The 17316-nt window shown below is 50.9% G+C and overlaps 1 protein-coding gene across 5 annotated transcripts; it reads left to right on the top strand.

The window, feature by feature from the left end:
- Positions 1-8668: 8668 nt before the first annotated feature.
- Positions 8669-16981, top strand: MPI (mannose phosphate isomerase). Of its 5 annotated transcripts, none has more exons than XM_023196635.1 (8): positions 8669-8750; positions 9187-9314; positions 10035-10235; positions 11305-11446; positions 11784-11966; positions 14933-15106; positions 15790-15998; positions 16291-16981. In XM_023196635.1, exons 1-8 carry the CDS (start codon positions 8735-8737, stop codon positions 16507-16509), a joined length of 1272 nt encoding a protein of 423 aa, XP_023052403.1. In that variant the 5' UTR covers positions 8669-8734; the 3' UTR covers positions 16510-16981. The 5 variants fall into 5 exon arrangements, with proteins under 5 accessions (XP_023052403.1, XP_023052406.1, XP_023052407.1 ...); XM_023196638.1 differs by having other exon boundaries at positions 10035-10145; positions 16291-16833; XM_023196636.1 differs by having other exon boundaries at positions 8703-8862; positions 16291-16833.
- Positions 16982-17316: the final 335 nt, after the last annotated feature.

Raw genomic sequence — 17316 nt, 5'->3', positions numbered from 1 at the left:
TTTTTTTTTTTTAGATGGAGTCTCATTCTGTCGCCCAGGCTGGAGTGCGATGGCATGATCTCAGCTCACTGCAGCCTCTGCCTCCCGGGTTCAAGTGATTCTCCTGCCTCAACCCCCCGAGTAGCTGGAATTGCAGGCACGTACCACCATGCCCAGCTATTTTTTTTTATATTTTTGTAGAGATGGGGTTTCACCATGTTGGCCAGACTGGTCTCAAACTCCTGACCTCAAGTGGTCCGTCAGCCTCGGCCTCCCAAAGTGCTGGGATTACAGGGATTACAGGCATGAGCCACCGCGCCCAGCCTTGGTTTTTTGTTTTTGTTTTTTGTTGTTGTTGTTGTTTGAGACAGAGTCTGCTTTGTCATCCAGGCTGGAGTGCAGTGGCAGGGACATGGCTCACTGCAGTCTCAACCTTCCTGGGCTTAGGCTAAACTCCCACCTCAGCTTCCTGAGTAGCTAGGGCTACAGGCATGTGCCACCATGTCCAGTTAATTGTTGTATTTTTTTGTAGAGATGGGGTTTCGCCATGTAGCCCAGGCTGGTTTTGAACTCCTGAGCTCTAGTGATCTGCCCACCTCAGCCTCCCAAAGTGCTGAGATTACAGGCGTGAGCTACTGTACCTGGCTGACATATGCCCTTGAGTTGTATTCCAGAAACCTAGACCCCTAGCAGATGGAAAACACCCACTGCAGTCACATAGACCCCAGATAAGGGAGAACTGAGGACTGAACTCTGGCCTTACCCAGTGTATAACTGAGGCACGATTTTTGTCAGCCTCAGCTCCAGCTGGCGACACCCTTGCCTGGGCCTTGCTCAGGCCCAGGCTTGCTGCAGGAGATGCCCCATCTGCTCAGGTCATGCCTGAGCCACGCCTGGCTTCCACTCCAATGCAGATCCCTGCATTCAGCCCCTGGAGGGAGGAGGTGTGAGCATGTGTGGGGTCTGGCCACCACACCAAGTGCAGACACAGGAGTGGGTTCCATGCAGGGCTTGTGGCTGGACCAGGTGTGTTGCACTGAGGGGAAAGTGGTGGTGTATGAACAGGGATGCCTATGACCCCAGAGCCCGAGAGTAGGTATTACAGCATGCTAATAGCTCTTTTGGTCCCACTGTTCGCAGCCTGATGGACAGCAGCCGGTGTGTTAACAGCTCTGTCAGTCCTGTTGCCCCACTCCAGCCTATGGATCCAGTACTGGCTTGGCCCTGCTACTGCTTCCCATCACATGAGGCACCTGACCTCAGCCAGCTTAAGGCAGAGGACCAGTGTTACAGCCTCTTTTTACCCGCGTTTGGTAGTCCCAAGTTCTTGTCCCACGTCCACGAAGAATGAAGTTACATTGACAATTGAAGGGTGAGGGGGACAAAGAGCTTTACTGAGTGACAAAACAGATCTCAGTGGAGAGGAGGATGTGAGGCATTCCCCCACCTGAAGTTGGATGGTCTCTCACTCAATGTGGCTGGGTCTCGGGCTTTTATGGGCTCAGAATGGGGGAGTACATGCTGATTGGTTTGTGAGTATGCAAAACAGGCTAAAACAAAGTCATCACTCAAAGGCAGGCACAACAGTGTAAGAAACCAATTAGGGAAGGGTAGGTATATGTAAAATAGGTGAGGGGTGGGGATCAATCAGAGGAAAATGCACCAAACAGGAGGAGAGTTTCTCGATCCAGTCCATGGATTTACCCAGGACTTGTAAAAGTTTCAGGCTTTAAACTGTCTTTGGTTTGAAGGTTGGTTTTCACTGGGGATCTGTCCCTGTCTGCCTAGGATTTGCCTGCCTCCTGCCACTATCTAACAATAAAAGTTAGCTGCAGCCAGGTGTGGTGGTTTACATCTGTAATCCCAGCACTTTGGGAGGCTGAGGCCAGTGGACTCCTTGGGCTCAGGAATTCAAGACCAGCTGGGCTATGTGGCAAAGCCCTGTCTCTATAAAAAATACAAAAATTAGCCAAGCATGGTGGTGTGTGCCTGTAGTGCCAGCTACTCAGGAGGCTAAGGTGGGAAGATCACTTGAGCTCACGAGTGGAGGTTGCAGTGAGCTGGGAGACTGTCTCAAAAAAAAAAAATGCTGCTATTATAGCTTGAACCCTAAGCTGGGCACTGGCAGAAATGTGAAGCTGATTTAGACATATGGTCTAGAAGGGAAGAGAGCGAGGAAAGTGTATTGTCACTAGATAATAGAGTGTGATCAGTTCTACTAGAGATTGCTAACCTAAAAGAAAGAGGCTGAGTCACAAAATTAAAGTTGCTTGATTCACAGTAAGACAGCTGTCCACACGACCGAGGCTCCTTCCCAAGTAACCTCAGATATGAGCTCTGTTAGGCCTTTGTTACAAGTTTTTTAATTTTGTTTGTTTGTCTTCTTCAAGATGGAGTCTTGCTCTGTCACCCAGGCTAGGGTGCAGTGGTGCAATCTCAGCTCACTGAAACCTCTACCTCCCAGGTTCAAGCGATTCTCCTGCCTCAGCTTCCTGAGTAGCTGGGACTACAAGCATGCACCACCATGCCTGGCTAATTGTTTTTGTATTTTTAGTGGAGACAGGGTTTCACCATGTTGGCCAGGCTAATCTTGCACTCCCGACCTGGTAATCCTCCTGCCTTGGCCTCACAAAGTGCTGAGATTACAGGCATGAGCCACGGTGCCCAGCCACAAGTATGTTTTTAAAGGTAAAAGGCAGGGACAAGGAGTGGGCTGATACAGTGTTTTGTCAGGAATTCTCATTGGTTTACTGAAATAGCACTGATTAGTGATTGGCGATATATTGTTAAGCTGTAGCTGTAGGGTATGGGTTACAGTGTCCATTGTGGCATTATTAGGTTAATTTATACCTAGTTGTGGCAAAGCAAGCAGTTTCAAGAGATAAATAAATAGCTCAAAAGGAAGGGAGTAGAATGTGGTTGCTGTCTCATTTTAATGTTGTTACTTAATTGACCTCGGGTCTGCTTTCCTAGTGTGCAGAAAAAGCCAAACACTGGCCAGGCACAGTGGCTCATGCCTATACTCCCAGCACCGTGGGTGGCTGAGGTAGGAGGATCACTTAAGGCCAGGAGTTCGAGATCAGCCTGGCCACATAGTCAGACCCAATTTCTGAAAATAAAAAATAAAAAAATTAGCAGGGCGTGGTGGCATGTGCCTACAATCCCAGCTAATCAAGAGGCTGAGGTGGGAGGACCACTTGAGTCTTGGAAGTAGAGGCTGCAGTGAGCTGTCATTGTGCCACTGCACTCCAGCCTGGGCAACAGAGCAAGACTCTGTCTCAAAGAAAAAACAAAACAAAACAAAAATGCCAAACAGTGACACCGGGACTTCCAGCAAAAGAAAGTGAGATAATTTATTGCAGGTGCCAAAGCAAGGAGAACCAGGTAGCTAATGCTTAAGACCTGAACTCCACAATGGCTTACAAGCAAGGGTTTTTAAAAGCAGGGGCACATTTCAGGAAAGCAAAATTATAAATCAATACATAGAGGTTATACATTGGTTTGCCCCAAAAAGGTGAGATATCTTGAAGCGGGGGCTCATGTGAATTCAGAGATTCTTTGATTTGTAATTGGCTAAGTAAGCAAGGCTTTGTCTAAAAACTTGGGGTCAGCAGAAAGGAATGCTAAGGTTTGGCCCATGGGTATGACTCTCTCCACACCCCTCAGGGATAACTTGGAACAAAGGATGGTGGTCAGAGGTCAGTCTTCAGTTCCCCCTTATCTGAGGTCAATGTGACAGCAGTGGGCATTTTCCATCTGGTAGGAGTCTGGAATCCCAGCACTTTGGGAGACTGAGGCAGGAGAACAGTTTGAGCCCAGGAGTTCAAGACCAGCCTAAGCAACATAGCAACACCCCTGTCTTTACAAAAAATTTTAAAATTAGCCAGGCGTGGTGGCATGTGCTTATAGTCCTAGCTACTCAGGAGGTTGAGATGAAAGGATAGCTTGAGCCCAGGAGTTCGAGGCTGCTGTAGGCCTGGATGACATAGAGAGAACCCATCTCTAAAAAAAAAAAAAAAAAAAAAAAAAAAAAACAGAAGACATGTCAAGGTGTTATTTGTTTTTAGAGATGGAGTCTCACTCTGTCGCCCAGGATGGAGTGCAGTGGTACAATCACAGTTCACTGCAGCCTCGACTTTCCAGGCTCAAGCAATCCTCCCACCTCAGCCTCCAGAGTAGCTGGGACTACCGGCATGTGCTACCATACTCAGCTAACTTTTAAAGTATGTTTAGAGACAGGGTCTTGCTATGTTGCCCAGGCCAGTCTCGAATTCCTGGACACAAGTGATCCTCTGCCTTGGCCTCCCAAAGTGCTGGAATTACAAGTGTGAGCCACTGCACCTGGCCAAGATATTATCTTCAGGTTTTTTTTTTTTGTTTTTTTTTGTTTTTTTTGAGACGGAGTCTTGCTCTGTCGCCCAGGCTGGAGTGCAGTGGCCGGATCTCGGCTCACTGCAAGCTCCACCTCCCAGGTTTACGCCATTCTCCTGCCTCAGCCTCCCAAGTAGCTGGGACTACAGGCGCCCACCCACCACCTCGCCCGGCTAGTTTTTTTGTATTTTTTAGTAGAGACGGGGTTTCACCATGTTAGCCAGGATGGTCTCGATCTCCTGACCTCGTGATCCGCCCATCTTGGCCTCCCAAAGTGCTGGGATTACAGGCTTGAGCCACTGCGCCCAGTCCAGTTTTTTGTTTTTTTTTTAAATAGTAATGGGATCTTGCTATGTTGGCCAGGTTGGTCTTGAACTCCTGGCCTCAAGCAATCCTTCTGCCTCTGCCTCCTAAAGTGCTAGGATTACAGGCCTGGTCTGGTGCACCCTATCTGTAGTTTTTTGTTGTTGTTATTGAGACAGAATCTCACTCTGTCACCCAGACTGGAGTACAGTGGCACAATCTCCACTCACTGCAAGCTCTGCCTCCCGGGTTCATGCCGTTGTCCTGCCTCAGCCTCCCAAGTAGCTGGGACTACAGGTGCCCACCACCATGCCTGGCTTATTTTTTGTATTTTTAGTAGAGACGGGGTTTCACCGTGTTAGCCAGGATGGTCTCAATCTCCTGACCTCGTGATCCACCTGCCTCGGCCTCCCAAAGTGCTGGGATTACAGGAGTGAGCCACTGCGCCCGGCCCCTATCTTCAGTTTTTATAGGGTACTAAACAACTTGTGACTCTGGCTTACTTGGGTGGCTGTTTAAGTTATTATTACCTTCTTCCTTAGTGGGTTATTCATTTACTTCCCTAATTGCTGGGTGCAGGGCTAGCTAGGTTCCCGAATCTCCCTTGAAGGGACTCAAAATTTTTCCTTTATCTCCATACTTGCAGGCCAGACAGGCACCTAAGAAGGGTCTGTCCTCCATATCAATGTCTCTCAGGGCCTAATCATATAAAAGGATGCACATTCCTCAGATAAAATCTCTTTTCTCAAGATAGACCAGCAAGAGGGAAGAAGTAGAAGGTTCTGGGTTCTCCAAACACCCTAGATTCCCTTACAGATAAGTTTTTCTGTATTGGGGGAGGGTGGCATGGGGTTGCGGGGGGGTCTGTATCTCCCAACAATCTAAGTTCTTCCTTCACTTTGCAGGGATACTATGAGCAAGTAACCCTGACTATGTTTTCTGTGGTAGTGGTAGTGGGGAGTGCTCCAAGAACTCCTTGGGCCTCATTAATCCCTCATTCTTATCTGAGAAGGTTCCTATTGCTTGGTGTGTTAGTTTGTTTTCATACTGCTACAAAGATACTACCTGAGACTGGGTAATTTATAAAGAAAGGAGGTTTGGGACAGACACGGTGGCTCACGCCTGTAATCCCAGCACTTTTGGAGGCTGAGGTGGGTGGATCACCTCAGGTCAGGAGTTTGACACCAGCCTGGCCAACGTGGTGAAACCACATCTCTACTAAAAATACAAAAATTAGCCGGGCATGGTGGCACGTGCCTGTAGTCCCAGCTATTTGGGAGGCTGAGACAGGAGAATCACTTGAACCCGGGAGGTAGAGGTTGCAGTGAGCCAAGATTGTGCCAATGCACTCTAGTCTGGGTAAGAGTGAGACTCCATCTCAAAAAAAAAAAAAAAGGAGGTTTGGCCTGACGCGGTGACTCATGCCTGTAATCCCAGCACTTTGGGAGGCCAAGGCGGGTGGATCACCTGAGGTCAGGAGTCTGAGACCAGCCTGGGAAAAATGGTGAAACCTCACCTCTACTAAAAATACAAAAATTAGCCGGGCATGGTGTGTGCACTCAGCTACTTGGGAGGCTGAGGCAAGAGAATCACTTTAACCTGGGAAACGGAGGTTGCAGTGAGCTGAGATCACGCCCCTGCACTCCAGCCTGGACAACGGAGCAAGACTCCTTCTCAAAAAGAAAAAAAAAAAAAGAAAGGTTTAATTGACTCAGTTCTACATGGCTGGGGAGGCCTCAGGAGCTTATAATCATGACAGAAGACAAAGGGGAAGCAAGGCGTGTCTTAGATGGCAGCAGGAGAGAGTGACAGCGAGAAAGTGCCACATTTTAACACCATCAGCTCTCAGGAGAACTCACTCACTATCATGAGAACAGGATGGGGGAAACTACCCCCATGATCCAATCACCTCCCACCAGGTCCTTCCCTCAACATGTGGGGATTACAATTGAAGATGAGATTTAGAGCCAAATCATTATCTCTGGGGGAGTGGAGATGAGGGGAAGGAGTGGTATTCCAAAGCAGGAGGTATTGAGTACATTGTTTCATGAGTCTTTTTTTTTTTTTTTTTTTTGAGATGGAGTCTCGCTCTGTCGCCCAGGCTGGAGTGCAGTGGCCGGATCTCAGCTCACTGCAAGCTCCGCCTCCTGGGTTCACGCCATTCTCCTGCCTCAGCCTCCCGAGTAGCTGGGACTACAGGCGCCCGCCACCTCGCCCAGCTAGTTTTTCGTATTTTTTAGTAGAGACGGGGTTTCACCGTGTTAGCCAGGATGGTCTCGATCTCCTGACCTCGTGATCCGCCCATCTCGGCCTCCCAAAGTGCTGGGATTACAGGCTTGAGCCACAGCGCCTGGCTCATGAGTCTTGTATTATCCATTTTATTATTCCTTAGTGCATGGTAAAGCTTCTTTTGAAATGCAGGCTGATTTATCTGAGCCAGAGGACCCCAGGGGAGGTGAGATAGATACCCACACCTGGGCAGAGGATTACAGGGAAAACAGCAGCCCCTCTTTCCCCTGGGCACATGTGGTAGAGGCTGTGGGAATCAGGGTATTGCAGGGGTGATGAGGGTAGAGTCAGGACTATAACTCCTCATTCTGGGTTCCCCGGAGCTTTGACTGCTGTGCTCCTAGCCTCAAGCAATCCTTCTGCCTCTGCTTGCTAAAGTGCTAGGATTACAGGCCTGAGCCACTGACTGCCCTCCTCCTAGGAGGCTGTTGACTGAGGAGATCTGGATGTCAAAGCCTTTCACCACAGGATATAGCAAGATTACTGCAGAGTCAAGGCCCAAGGCCATCCTTCCCGATGCGCAGCTCTTGCTAACTCCCCTGACTTCTCTGTGTGCAACTTGTAAGCAGCTCAGCCTGGAGTAGGAGTTGAGGTTCTGACTTTCTACAGCACCTGGGACAGGAAGGATCAGAGGAGCACAGAGTGGTGACTGCCTTGTAGGTGTCCCACATCATCCCATCTGACCGTTCAACAAGCGTGTCAGGCTGGCATTATTCACCTCATTCTATAAAGCTCAGAGAAGTGAAGGGCCTTGCATGTGACATTTACTATCATCATCACTAGTATGTCCCTACTCACATCACAGCAATTCTTTGCTCAAATCTCTAATTGCTAAGAGACTCGGAGTAAAACCCAAAGTCCTCACAATAGCAATAGTCTGCAAAGCTCTGCCCCTGTCTTACTCACTCTGCTCCAGCCACAGTGGCCTCCTTGCTGTTCCCTCCTGAACATGCCCGGCACAGTCCCACATTCCCGCCTTGCCCTGGCTTTCGCTGTGGCTGTTTCCTCCCCGCAGAACACTCCTGCCTTCCTCATCGCCAAGTCTCGGTTCAAACCTCACCTCCTCAATGAGGCTTGCCCAGACAGCCTTTTAAATTCTGCAAACTGCCTCCCACTCCCACCTGCCCCCTTACTTTTTGTGGCCTTGACCTTTCAACATACTACATGATTACTTGTCTGTCTTGCCTTCACCGGAATGTAAGCGCTCTACAAAGGCAGAGGGAAGACTGTCTTGCTCTCTGATGTATCCTCCAGCCCTTAGAACAGTCCGTGCGGTGGCTCAAGCCTGTAATCCCAGCACTTTGGGAGGCCGAGATGGGCGGATCACGAGGTCAGGAGATCGAGACCATCCTGGCTAATACTGTGAAACCCTATCTCTACTAAAAAATACAAAAAAAAAGCTAGCCGGGCGAGGTGGCGGGCGCCTGTAATCCCAGCTACTCCGGAGGCTGAGGCAGGAGAATGGCGTAAACCCGGGAGGCGGAGTTTGCAGTGAGCTGAGATCCGGCCACTGCACTCCAGCCCGGGGACAGAGCGAGACTCCGTCTCGAAAAAAAAAAAAGAAAGAACAGTCCGTGGTACTTAGTAGGCTTTCAGTACATCTGTGCCCGGCGATGGAAACAATGAATGAACACTAAGACCGAAGATTGCGACCGTAAGCCTCTGGGCACTGGTGCCCCGGGGCCTGGCGGAACGCTCGGGGAACTACATTTCCCGTGAAGCTCTGGGCGCAGAGGGCCGCGGGGGCTGCCGGGAAAGACATACGTGCTTAATCCCGGTGCAGGGGGCGAGCATGACGGCTCCGCGAGGTGAGCCGTTGGCCGGGGTGTTGGCGAGTGTGTTGGTGGCGCGCGTCCTGGGGACGACTCCTGGCATGATCGGCCAGGTTGAGTCCGCTCCTGGAGCTCCGCGGAAAGATGGGTGGGTGCCGGGTAGAGGTGGGGCCACCTGCGATGGGGATTGACCTTCGAGGGGAAGGGGCCCTTCTAGACGTCGTGCCGTGGGATAGTTACCTCCTGCTCCCTCCCCGCCACCCCGCCTCAGATCAGCACAGGGTCCTTACTGCTGCCCATCTGACAGTTGGGAACATCGAGGCCTGCAGCTGAGGGGGGTCTCATCCAACAGCCTACAAACCCCTTATTTACTCTGTCGGCAGTGAGCACCCCCAGCTCTTGCCTGGTTTCCCGGGACACTAGGGTGGGGCCTGAGGAGTGGAGTGGCAACTGACCCTGTCTGTGCCCCTAGTATTCCCACTTTCCTGTGCGGTGCAGCAGTATGCCTGGGGGAAGATGGGTTCCAACAGCGAAGTGGCGCGGCTGTTGGCCAGCAGTGACCCACTGGCCCAGATCGCAGAGGACAAGCCCTATGCAGAGGTGAGTCCCAGGCTGTATTTCAGCCTACTTTACCCGCAGATCAGGAGAAAGGGCCTGAGGCAAGTCATAAGAATCAGCTGTGAAGGGTGAGGCAGCAAGGAGGGAGGAGGCCCACTTGGCTCTTCAGGCTAATGGACTAGATAGTGTTACCAAAAATAAGAGAGGTTTTGTCATAATAGGCTGGGATTTCCAGCACTCTCCTTCCCCCAACCACTCTTAGCACTTAGTGAATTTTAATTCAGCCCTCTTTGACAATTCAGTTTTTTTACTTTGACTATTTTTTTTGCATTTTTATTAACCTAAAATATTTCTCCTGCCTATTTAATGAAGAAAAAGCCAAAGCATAGGAAGGCTTTCGCCTCTGCTTCTGAAACTGGAAGATGTATGTTAACCCCTGAAAGAATCATTTAAGAGTTATAGTTTTTCTGCTACCTTGACAGTGCAGGTGTCATTCTCCTCTTTGGACAAAGAAGCTACATCTAAAGAAGGGAAATAACTAGTCCAAGGCTCCACAGATGGCTAGAGGCAGAGTCTGGACAAGGGCCTGGGTCTGCTGCCTCCCTGTATGTCCACGATGGCATGAACATTTGTATCCAGACCTGGGAGGCCTTTCCCAGGACTCAGTTGCCCTCTGGGGAGCACAGCATAACCGACTGGGATGGGCCAACTCAGGGTGCCAGGTTTCTCTCCCTACCCCTCCCAAGTTTCCTGTCTTTCCAGTTGTGGATGGGGACTCACCCCAGAGGGGATGCCAAGATCTTTGACAACCGCATCTCACAGAAGACCCTAGGCCAGTGGATTGCTGAGAACCAGGACAGCTTGGGCTCAAAGGTCAAGGACACCTTTAATGGCAATCTGCCCTTCCTCTTCAAAGTGCTCTCAGTTGAAACACCCCTGTCCATCCAGGCACACCCTAACAAGGTAAAGGACAGAGTGCAGTGCAGAGGTCAGGGTACAGAAGGGCTTATGCTAAGGCCCTCCCATTACTTTTACTACCACTTTTACCCCACCCATGCCAGGCTCCTGCCCAAGGCCAAATCCAGACTGACAACTCCCAATTTAGCTCTGCAAAGCCACATGCAGCAACTAAGTCTAAGCAAACAGCTGACCGGCCTGTGCCAGGGGAGTTTCTCTAAGCTCATTCCAAGGGGCTTGTTCCTGGTCTTCCCTCACCCAACCCAGGTCTATTCATATCTGCCATTTACTAACCTGCTTTCAGGAAGAGTTCAACTTGCAGGGCAGGGCAGGTACCCTCAGCTCCACCCCCTTGGAGTCTTCCTACACAAGCCTGAGTCCTATTCTAAGCAATTGTGGATCAAAACTCCTTCTTTCTTTTTTTTTTTTTTTTTTTTTTTGAGACGGAGTCTTGCTCTGTCGCCCAGGCTGGGGTGCAGTGGCACGATCTCAGCTCACTGCAACCTCCTCCTCCTGGTTCAAGCAATTCTCCTCCCTCAGCCTCCCAAATAGCTGAGACTACAGGTGCGTGCCAGCACACCTGGCTAATTTTTGTATTTTTAGTAGAGATGTGGTTTCACCATGTTGGCCAGGCTGGTCTTGAACTCGTGCCCATGTAATCTACCCATCTCAGCCTCCCAAAGTGCTGGGATTACAGGTGTGAGCCACTGTGCCCAGCCAAAACTCCTTATTTCTAGATACACCAAGTAAGACCCAGAGAAGGGAGGGATTTACCCAAAGCCACACAGCTTGTTAGTGTCAGAGCTTGGCCTGGTGTTTGGGTTTCCTGATTCACAGGCCAAGCCTCTTAAAGTCTGCCCCAGCTTTTCCTTGGATTTGCCCCATTTCCCTGCCCTGGGTTGGCTGAACCCTAAGTTTCTGCATCATGCTTTGACTGGGCTCCTTGCCAGAGGTAGGTAGCTACTGCCATCCTGCGACTGGGGAGGGTGGACAGCAGGGGCTAGGTGGCACTGGTGTTCCTGCTAGGTAATGGCTGTACCCTCACCATCCTCCTCTTCCCCTGGCCACCCCACAGGAGCTGGCAGAGAAGCTGCACCTCCAGGCTCCACAGCACTACCCCGATGCCAACCACAAGCCAGAGATGGCCATTGCCCTCACTCCCTTCCAGGGCTTATGTGGCTTCCGGCCAGTTGAGGAGATTGTAACCTTTCTGAAGAGTAAGTTGGGCAGAATGCTGAAGGCATGCGTATTGGGCCAGGGATACCTGGGAAACCAAGATGATAGGAATAGTGGCCGAGAACAGGGGTCACATGTCACAGGCACTGAAGGGCCTCATGAAGCAGTTTTTGGAGCCAGTGGGCCAGGCCAGTGAGACCAGGCTCAAGTGTGGTTGCCAAGGGCTGGTGGTGAGTGATTGGTTTCTACTGCAAAGTTTACTTAGCATCGCTGGCTCTTTGGTTAGGGCTGGGATGGGAAGGCGTCCTCCAACTCCCCACTTGTGTGGGTTTCATCTTACCATTCCTGATATGGGCCCTGGGCCTGGCCTTCCTGTAGAGGTGCCTGAGTTTCAGTTCCTGATTGGAGATGAGGCAGCAACACACCTGAAACAGACCATGAGCCATGACTCCCAGGCTGTGGCCTCTGCTCTGCAGAGCTGTTTCTCTCACCTGATGAAGAGTGAGAAGAAGGTGGTGGCAGAACAGCTCAACCTGTTGGTGAAGCGGATCTCCCAGCAAGGTGGGCATGGTTATATTCCTGGTTGGGTGCAATGCTCTGGCCTGGGCTCCCCCGCAGACACCAGACTCTAGGGACAGTTCTCAACCCCCTTGCCCAAGTGGAACACTAAAAGGGGCCCAACTTAGATGACCTGTTGGCAACTTAGCATTGCTTTCCTAGTCTTTGTGGAGCAGGGCCCTTCTTAGTTGAGTGCTGCTTCCCAACTGGTCATCTTCTCCAGATGGTTGGAGGCAGACTGGCATAGAAGACTCTTAGGATGCCTTCCACCTAGGCATTCTGAGATTTTCCCCAGCCCTGCAGCTGCCCTCCGTGGATGGACTTGTATCTTGGGGCCAAAGAGGCAGGAAGGGGACAAGAGCATCCTCCCTCTCCTGGAAAGGCCTGATGCCTCCAGCACTCGGTCATTTGATTGTTCCTTTACCTGCTGTGTGCCCGATCTTGTGCTAAGAAGAGTTCAAGAAATAAGTGTGACAGGTGTGGTCGTGTCACCCCAAAGGTGGGGAGTCAACACAAGCAGTAAGAAACATGAAACATAACAGACTCACAGCAGTGAGCTTATGTGGTGCAGGTGATGAGTTCTCAAGATTCTTAACCTGGCAGCCACAGCCCACACCAAGGCTGGAGTGCAGTGGTGCAATCTTGGCTCACTGCAACCTCCACCTCCCAGGTTCAAGCAGTTCCCTGACTCAGCCTCCTGAGTAGCTGGGATTATAGACGTCCGCCACCACACCCGGCTAATTTTTGTATTTTTAGTAGAGACCAGGTTTCACCATCTTGGCCAGGCTGGGCTCAAACTCCTGACCTCATGATCCACCCGCCTTGGCCTCCCAAAGTGCTGGGATTACAGGCGTGAGCCACCGTGCCCGGTGCCACAGCCCCATCTCTAGTTGGCCCAGAGCTCTCTATTTTACCTCTACAGGTTTCCCCTGTTACCTTTGAGCCTTAGGGGACTATTTATTTTACCCAAGCGTATTTTGTTCAGAGTGTGTGTGTGTGTGTTTTGAGGTCTCTGTTGCCCCAGGCTGGAGTGCAGTACGCGACCTTGGCTCAGTGCAGGCTCCGCCTCCCGGGTTCAACCAGTTCTCCTGCCTCAGCCTCCCGAGTAGGTCGGATTACAGGTGTGTGCCACCACGTCTGGCTAAGTTTGTATATTTTAGTAGAGACAGCTAGGATTACAGGCGTGAGCTACTATGCTGGGCCCCTTGCCTCACTTTAAAGAAGCTTGGCTGGGCGTGGTGGCTCATGCCTGTAATCCCAACACTTTGGGAGGTTGAGGTGGGCGTATCACTTGAGGTCAGGAGGTCGAGACCAGCCTGGCCAACATGGTGAAACCCCATCTCTACTGAAGATACAAAAATTAGCCGGGCGAGGCAGAGGTTGCGGCAAGCCTAGATCGTGCCATTGCACTTCAGCCGGGACGATAGAGTGAGACTCTGTCTCTAAATAAATAAATAAATAAATAAATAAATAAATAAATGCTGGGCATGGTGATGTGTGCCTGTAATCCCAGCTACTCAGAAGGCTGAGGCATGAGAATCACTTGAATCCAGAAGGTGGAGGTTGCAATGAGTCTAGATCACACCACTGCACTCCAGCCTGGGAGACACAGCAAGACTCTGTCTCAAAAAAAAGAAAAAAAATTAAAAATTAAAGAAGTCCAACCTTGCCACTCTACCCAGGCTGAGCTCACTTACCCGTCGTCTCCAGGACACATCTTGGCCCTCGGCACATTCTGCCTTATGCTATCTGGAGTAGTGGACTGAGAGATTCTCTGAGACACAGAACTTTCTTTTTTTGAAACGGAGTCTCGCTCTGTTGCCCAGGCTGGGGTGCAGTGGCACAATCTCCACTCACTGCAACTTCCGCCTCCTGGGTTCAAGAGATTCTCCTGCCTCAGCCTCCCAAGTAGTTGAGATTATAGGCACGTGCCACCATGCCCGGCTTTTTTTTTTTTTTTTTTTTTTTGTATTTTTAGTAGAGAGAGGGTTTCACCATGTTGGTCAGACTGGTCTCGAACTCGTGACCTCGTGATCCGCCCGCCTCGGCCTCCCAAAGTGCTGGGATTACAGTCATGAGCCACCGCGCCCATCCAAGACATGGAACTTTCAGTGTTAAAAACTAGAAAGTCACCGGGTGTGGTGGCTCACACCTGTAATCCCAGCACTTTGGGAGGCCTAGGTGGGAGGATCACTTGAACCCAGGAGTTCGAGACCAGCCTGGGCAACATAGTGACACCCTGTCTCTGCAAATAATAAAAAACGTAGCCGGGCATGGTGGCATGAACCTGTGGTTCTCACTACTCAGGAGGCTGAGGCAGGAGGATTGCTTAAGCTTGGACAGTTGAGGCTGCAGTGAGCTATAATCATGCCACTGCACTCCAGCCTGGGTGACAACGAGACCCTGTCTCAAAAAAAAAAAAACGGGGAAAGTTCAGGCATGTTGTTTATCCTTCATGAAACTCTTTTGAGTTATCTCCCTAGATTTTGAGCTCCAAGAGCAGTGGTTCTCAACCAGGGGAATTTGGCTGTCATCTGGATGCATTTTTGATCGTCAAAACCCAGATAGGGGTTGCTAGTGGCATCCTGTGCGTGGAGGCCAGGGAAGCTGCTAAACATCCATCAGTACACAGGACAGCCCCCACAATAAAGAATTACCTAGCTCAAATGTCAGTAGCACCAAGGCTGAGAAATCCCATCCTGAAAGGACCATACTCTAGCCCTTTTAGTGGCTAGTATAGTCCTGAGCATGTGAACAGTCAAGATATGATGAAAGATGGTATTTGTATGGACTGGAGTATCAAGCAAGGCTGGACCTCCAAAGGGCTGGAGGCGTGGCCAGGACAGGGCTACTTTGGCTTCTGGATTCCTGTGGCAGGGACCTTTTCCTAGGACTCCCTGGCCAATGTGGGGCTATGAACAGCACTGAGTATCCCCCTAAGTGACCTTGGGGTGCTCTGTGACCCTCAGTGGCTGCCGGAAACAACATGGAAGACATCTTTGGGGAGCTTTTGCTGCAGCTGCACCAGCAATACCCAGGTGATATCGGCTGCTTTGCCATCTACTTCCTGAACCTGCTTAACCTGAAGCCTGGGGAGGCCATGTTTCTGGAGGCCAATGTGCCCCATGCCTACCTGAAAGGAGGTGAGCCACATTTCAGCAGTGAGCCCCACTGCCTTCCCTGCTGGGCCCTGTTTCCCTGTCTGGACAAAAGGAGAAGGGTGGTCAAGGAGATCCCTAAGGACCTTGCAGTTCTGACCTCTGAGGGTTCCTGGGCTCAGCAAGCAACAGCTGGTAGGGATGTTGAATCCATTTAGCATTGAACACACCTTGAATCCTGCCACCAACCCTGTGATGCCATGCTACTGATTTTAAGCCCTGCCAGTCAGTGTGGGAACCATGATTTGAACACAGACTATACTGGATCAAAGCTGTTGTTCTATGTCACAGCCTTTGTATGTCTGTCCTATCTACCCAGGGATTTTTACACTAAAATATGCATGTTGCCACAGAAGGATGCCACCTTTTGACTGTTGGCTGCTTATCCACACATGCCTCATGCACAGAATTCTGTCGTAGAAGTGGAAGACTACAGAGTTGGGGCTTCCCAACCCCCAGGGGTTAACATGGCTCCCCTCTGACAGTAACGGGTGACCTGTCACCTGTTTTTGGTATTTGATATCTTAGCCCCATTCTCCCAGAGAATACAAGTCATGGAAATTTTTGCCTAACTTGGCATGGGATTCATGGAGCTCAGGTTAGGAGGCCCACAGCTGGAGAGCCAAGGCATACTTCATCAGCTTAGCACATGACGACTGTCTCTCTAGACTGCGTGGAGTGCATGGCGTGTTCAGACAACACAGTTCGTGCTGGCCTGACACCCAAGTTCATTGATGTGCCAACCCTGTGTGAAATGCTCAGCTATACCCCTAGCTCCAGCAAGGACAGGCTCTTTCTCCCGACACGGAGTCAGGAAGACCCCTACCTCTCAATCTATGACCCCCCTGTACCAGACTTCACCATTATGAAGATGGAGGTGAGTGAGGGGCCATGATGGGTGTCCTTCGTGTGCCATGAATATCTCTGGCAAGGGTCACGATGTAAAGGACACCTGGGGCTGGGTTTCCTGTCAAGCTCACTTGGTGGAGGGTGGCCCCAGGGCCTGCCCATTCCTCCCTGTACCAGGGGCCAGGCCTCTATGCTGACTGAGCCTGGGTTGTGGGAGAAGGTGGCAGAGCTCTCCCTTGTGCCTTGGGGACTGTCCTGGGCCCATGAGCTGATGAGAGCAGAGTCTGAGCTGCATTGCCTTATCGTTTCTTCCTGCCCAGGTCCCTGGCTCTGTCACTGAATACAAGGTCTTGGCACTGGACTCTGCCAGCATCCTCCTGGTGGTACAGGGGACAGTGATAGCCAGCACACCCACAACCCAGACACCAATCCCTCTGCAGCGTGGTGGCGTGCTCTTCATTGGGGCCAATGAGAGTGTCTCACTGAAGCTTACTGAGCCAAAGGACCTGCTGATATTCCGTGCCTGCTGTCTGCTGTAGAGGCTGCAGCCTCCCTAGCTCTCCTCTGCCAGCCACCCTAAATTCCAGCCAGCCTCGCCTCCTGAGGCCCAGCTCAAGCCCCCTTCCTTGCTCCGGACCCCTTAGGTATATCCTGGAAGAGCTGGGGTGGAGGAGGGAGTGTGAAGATAGTGACTCCTGAACACACCCAGGTGGAACCATCTTCTTTGGGGATGAGAGGCCTGCGTAAGGGGTCTGATACTCCCCTTGTCTTCCCTCTCACTCCTCACTACACCTGAGCCAGGCTCTTGCCAACTCTGTTCCAGCCTATGGCTTTAGGCTAGCTGGTAAAATATGTGACCCAGCCGGGTAATTTCTAAGAACAGGGTTCTAGTGCTGGGACTGCCCATTTCCTCAGCTGCAGAGGAGGAAAGGGAAAGGGTAGGCCTGTGGACTGACACTGTTTACACCCTTTTATTCTGTCAAAGCAATTAAAGGTCACTTGTGTTGAGGCTGTGGAGTAATGAGCACTCAGCCTTTGGGGTACCTGTTCTAAAGTGGGCCAAAAGAGCTCTCCCTGCATGATGCCCCAGTTTTTGCTTTATTCCTACTTCATACAGCTTCCTGGGGGTGGGCAGGCTACACTCCAGAATGCTGGTATGGGAAGGATTGGGGAGGAAGCCAACTTTGGCCTCAGAGGCACAGCTTGCAAGCAGCCCTACAGAGAGAACGTGGCTCAAAGGATACACCAGTCACCAGTGCAAGACTCTTTGCTCCTGTTTTTCAATTGGCCCTAGAGAAGGGGTCAGCAAACCAGGCAGGCAGGCCAGTTCTGGCCATACCTGTTCA

The sequence above is a fragment of the Piliocolobus tephrosceles genome, chromosome 6, assembly GCF_002776525.5.
Source record: "Piliocolobus tephrosceles isolate RC106 chromosome 6, ASM277652v3, whole genome shotgun sequence".
NCBI lineage: Eukaryota > Metazoa > Chordata > Mammalia > Primates > Cercopithecidae > Piliocolobus > Piliocolobus tephrosceles.
The sequence above is the reverse complement of the archived record's forward strand: the minus strand, read 5'-3'. Positions and strand labels throughout refer to the sequence as shown.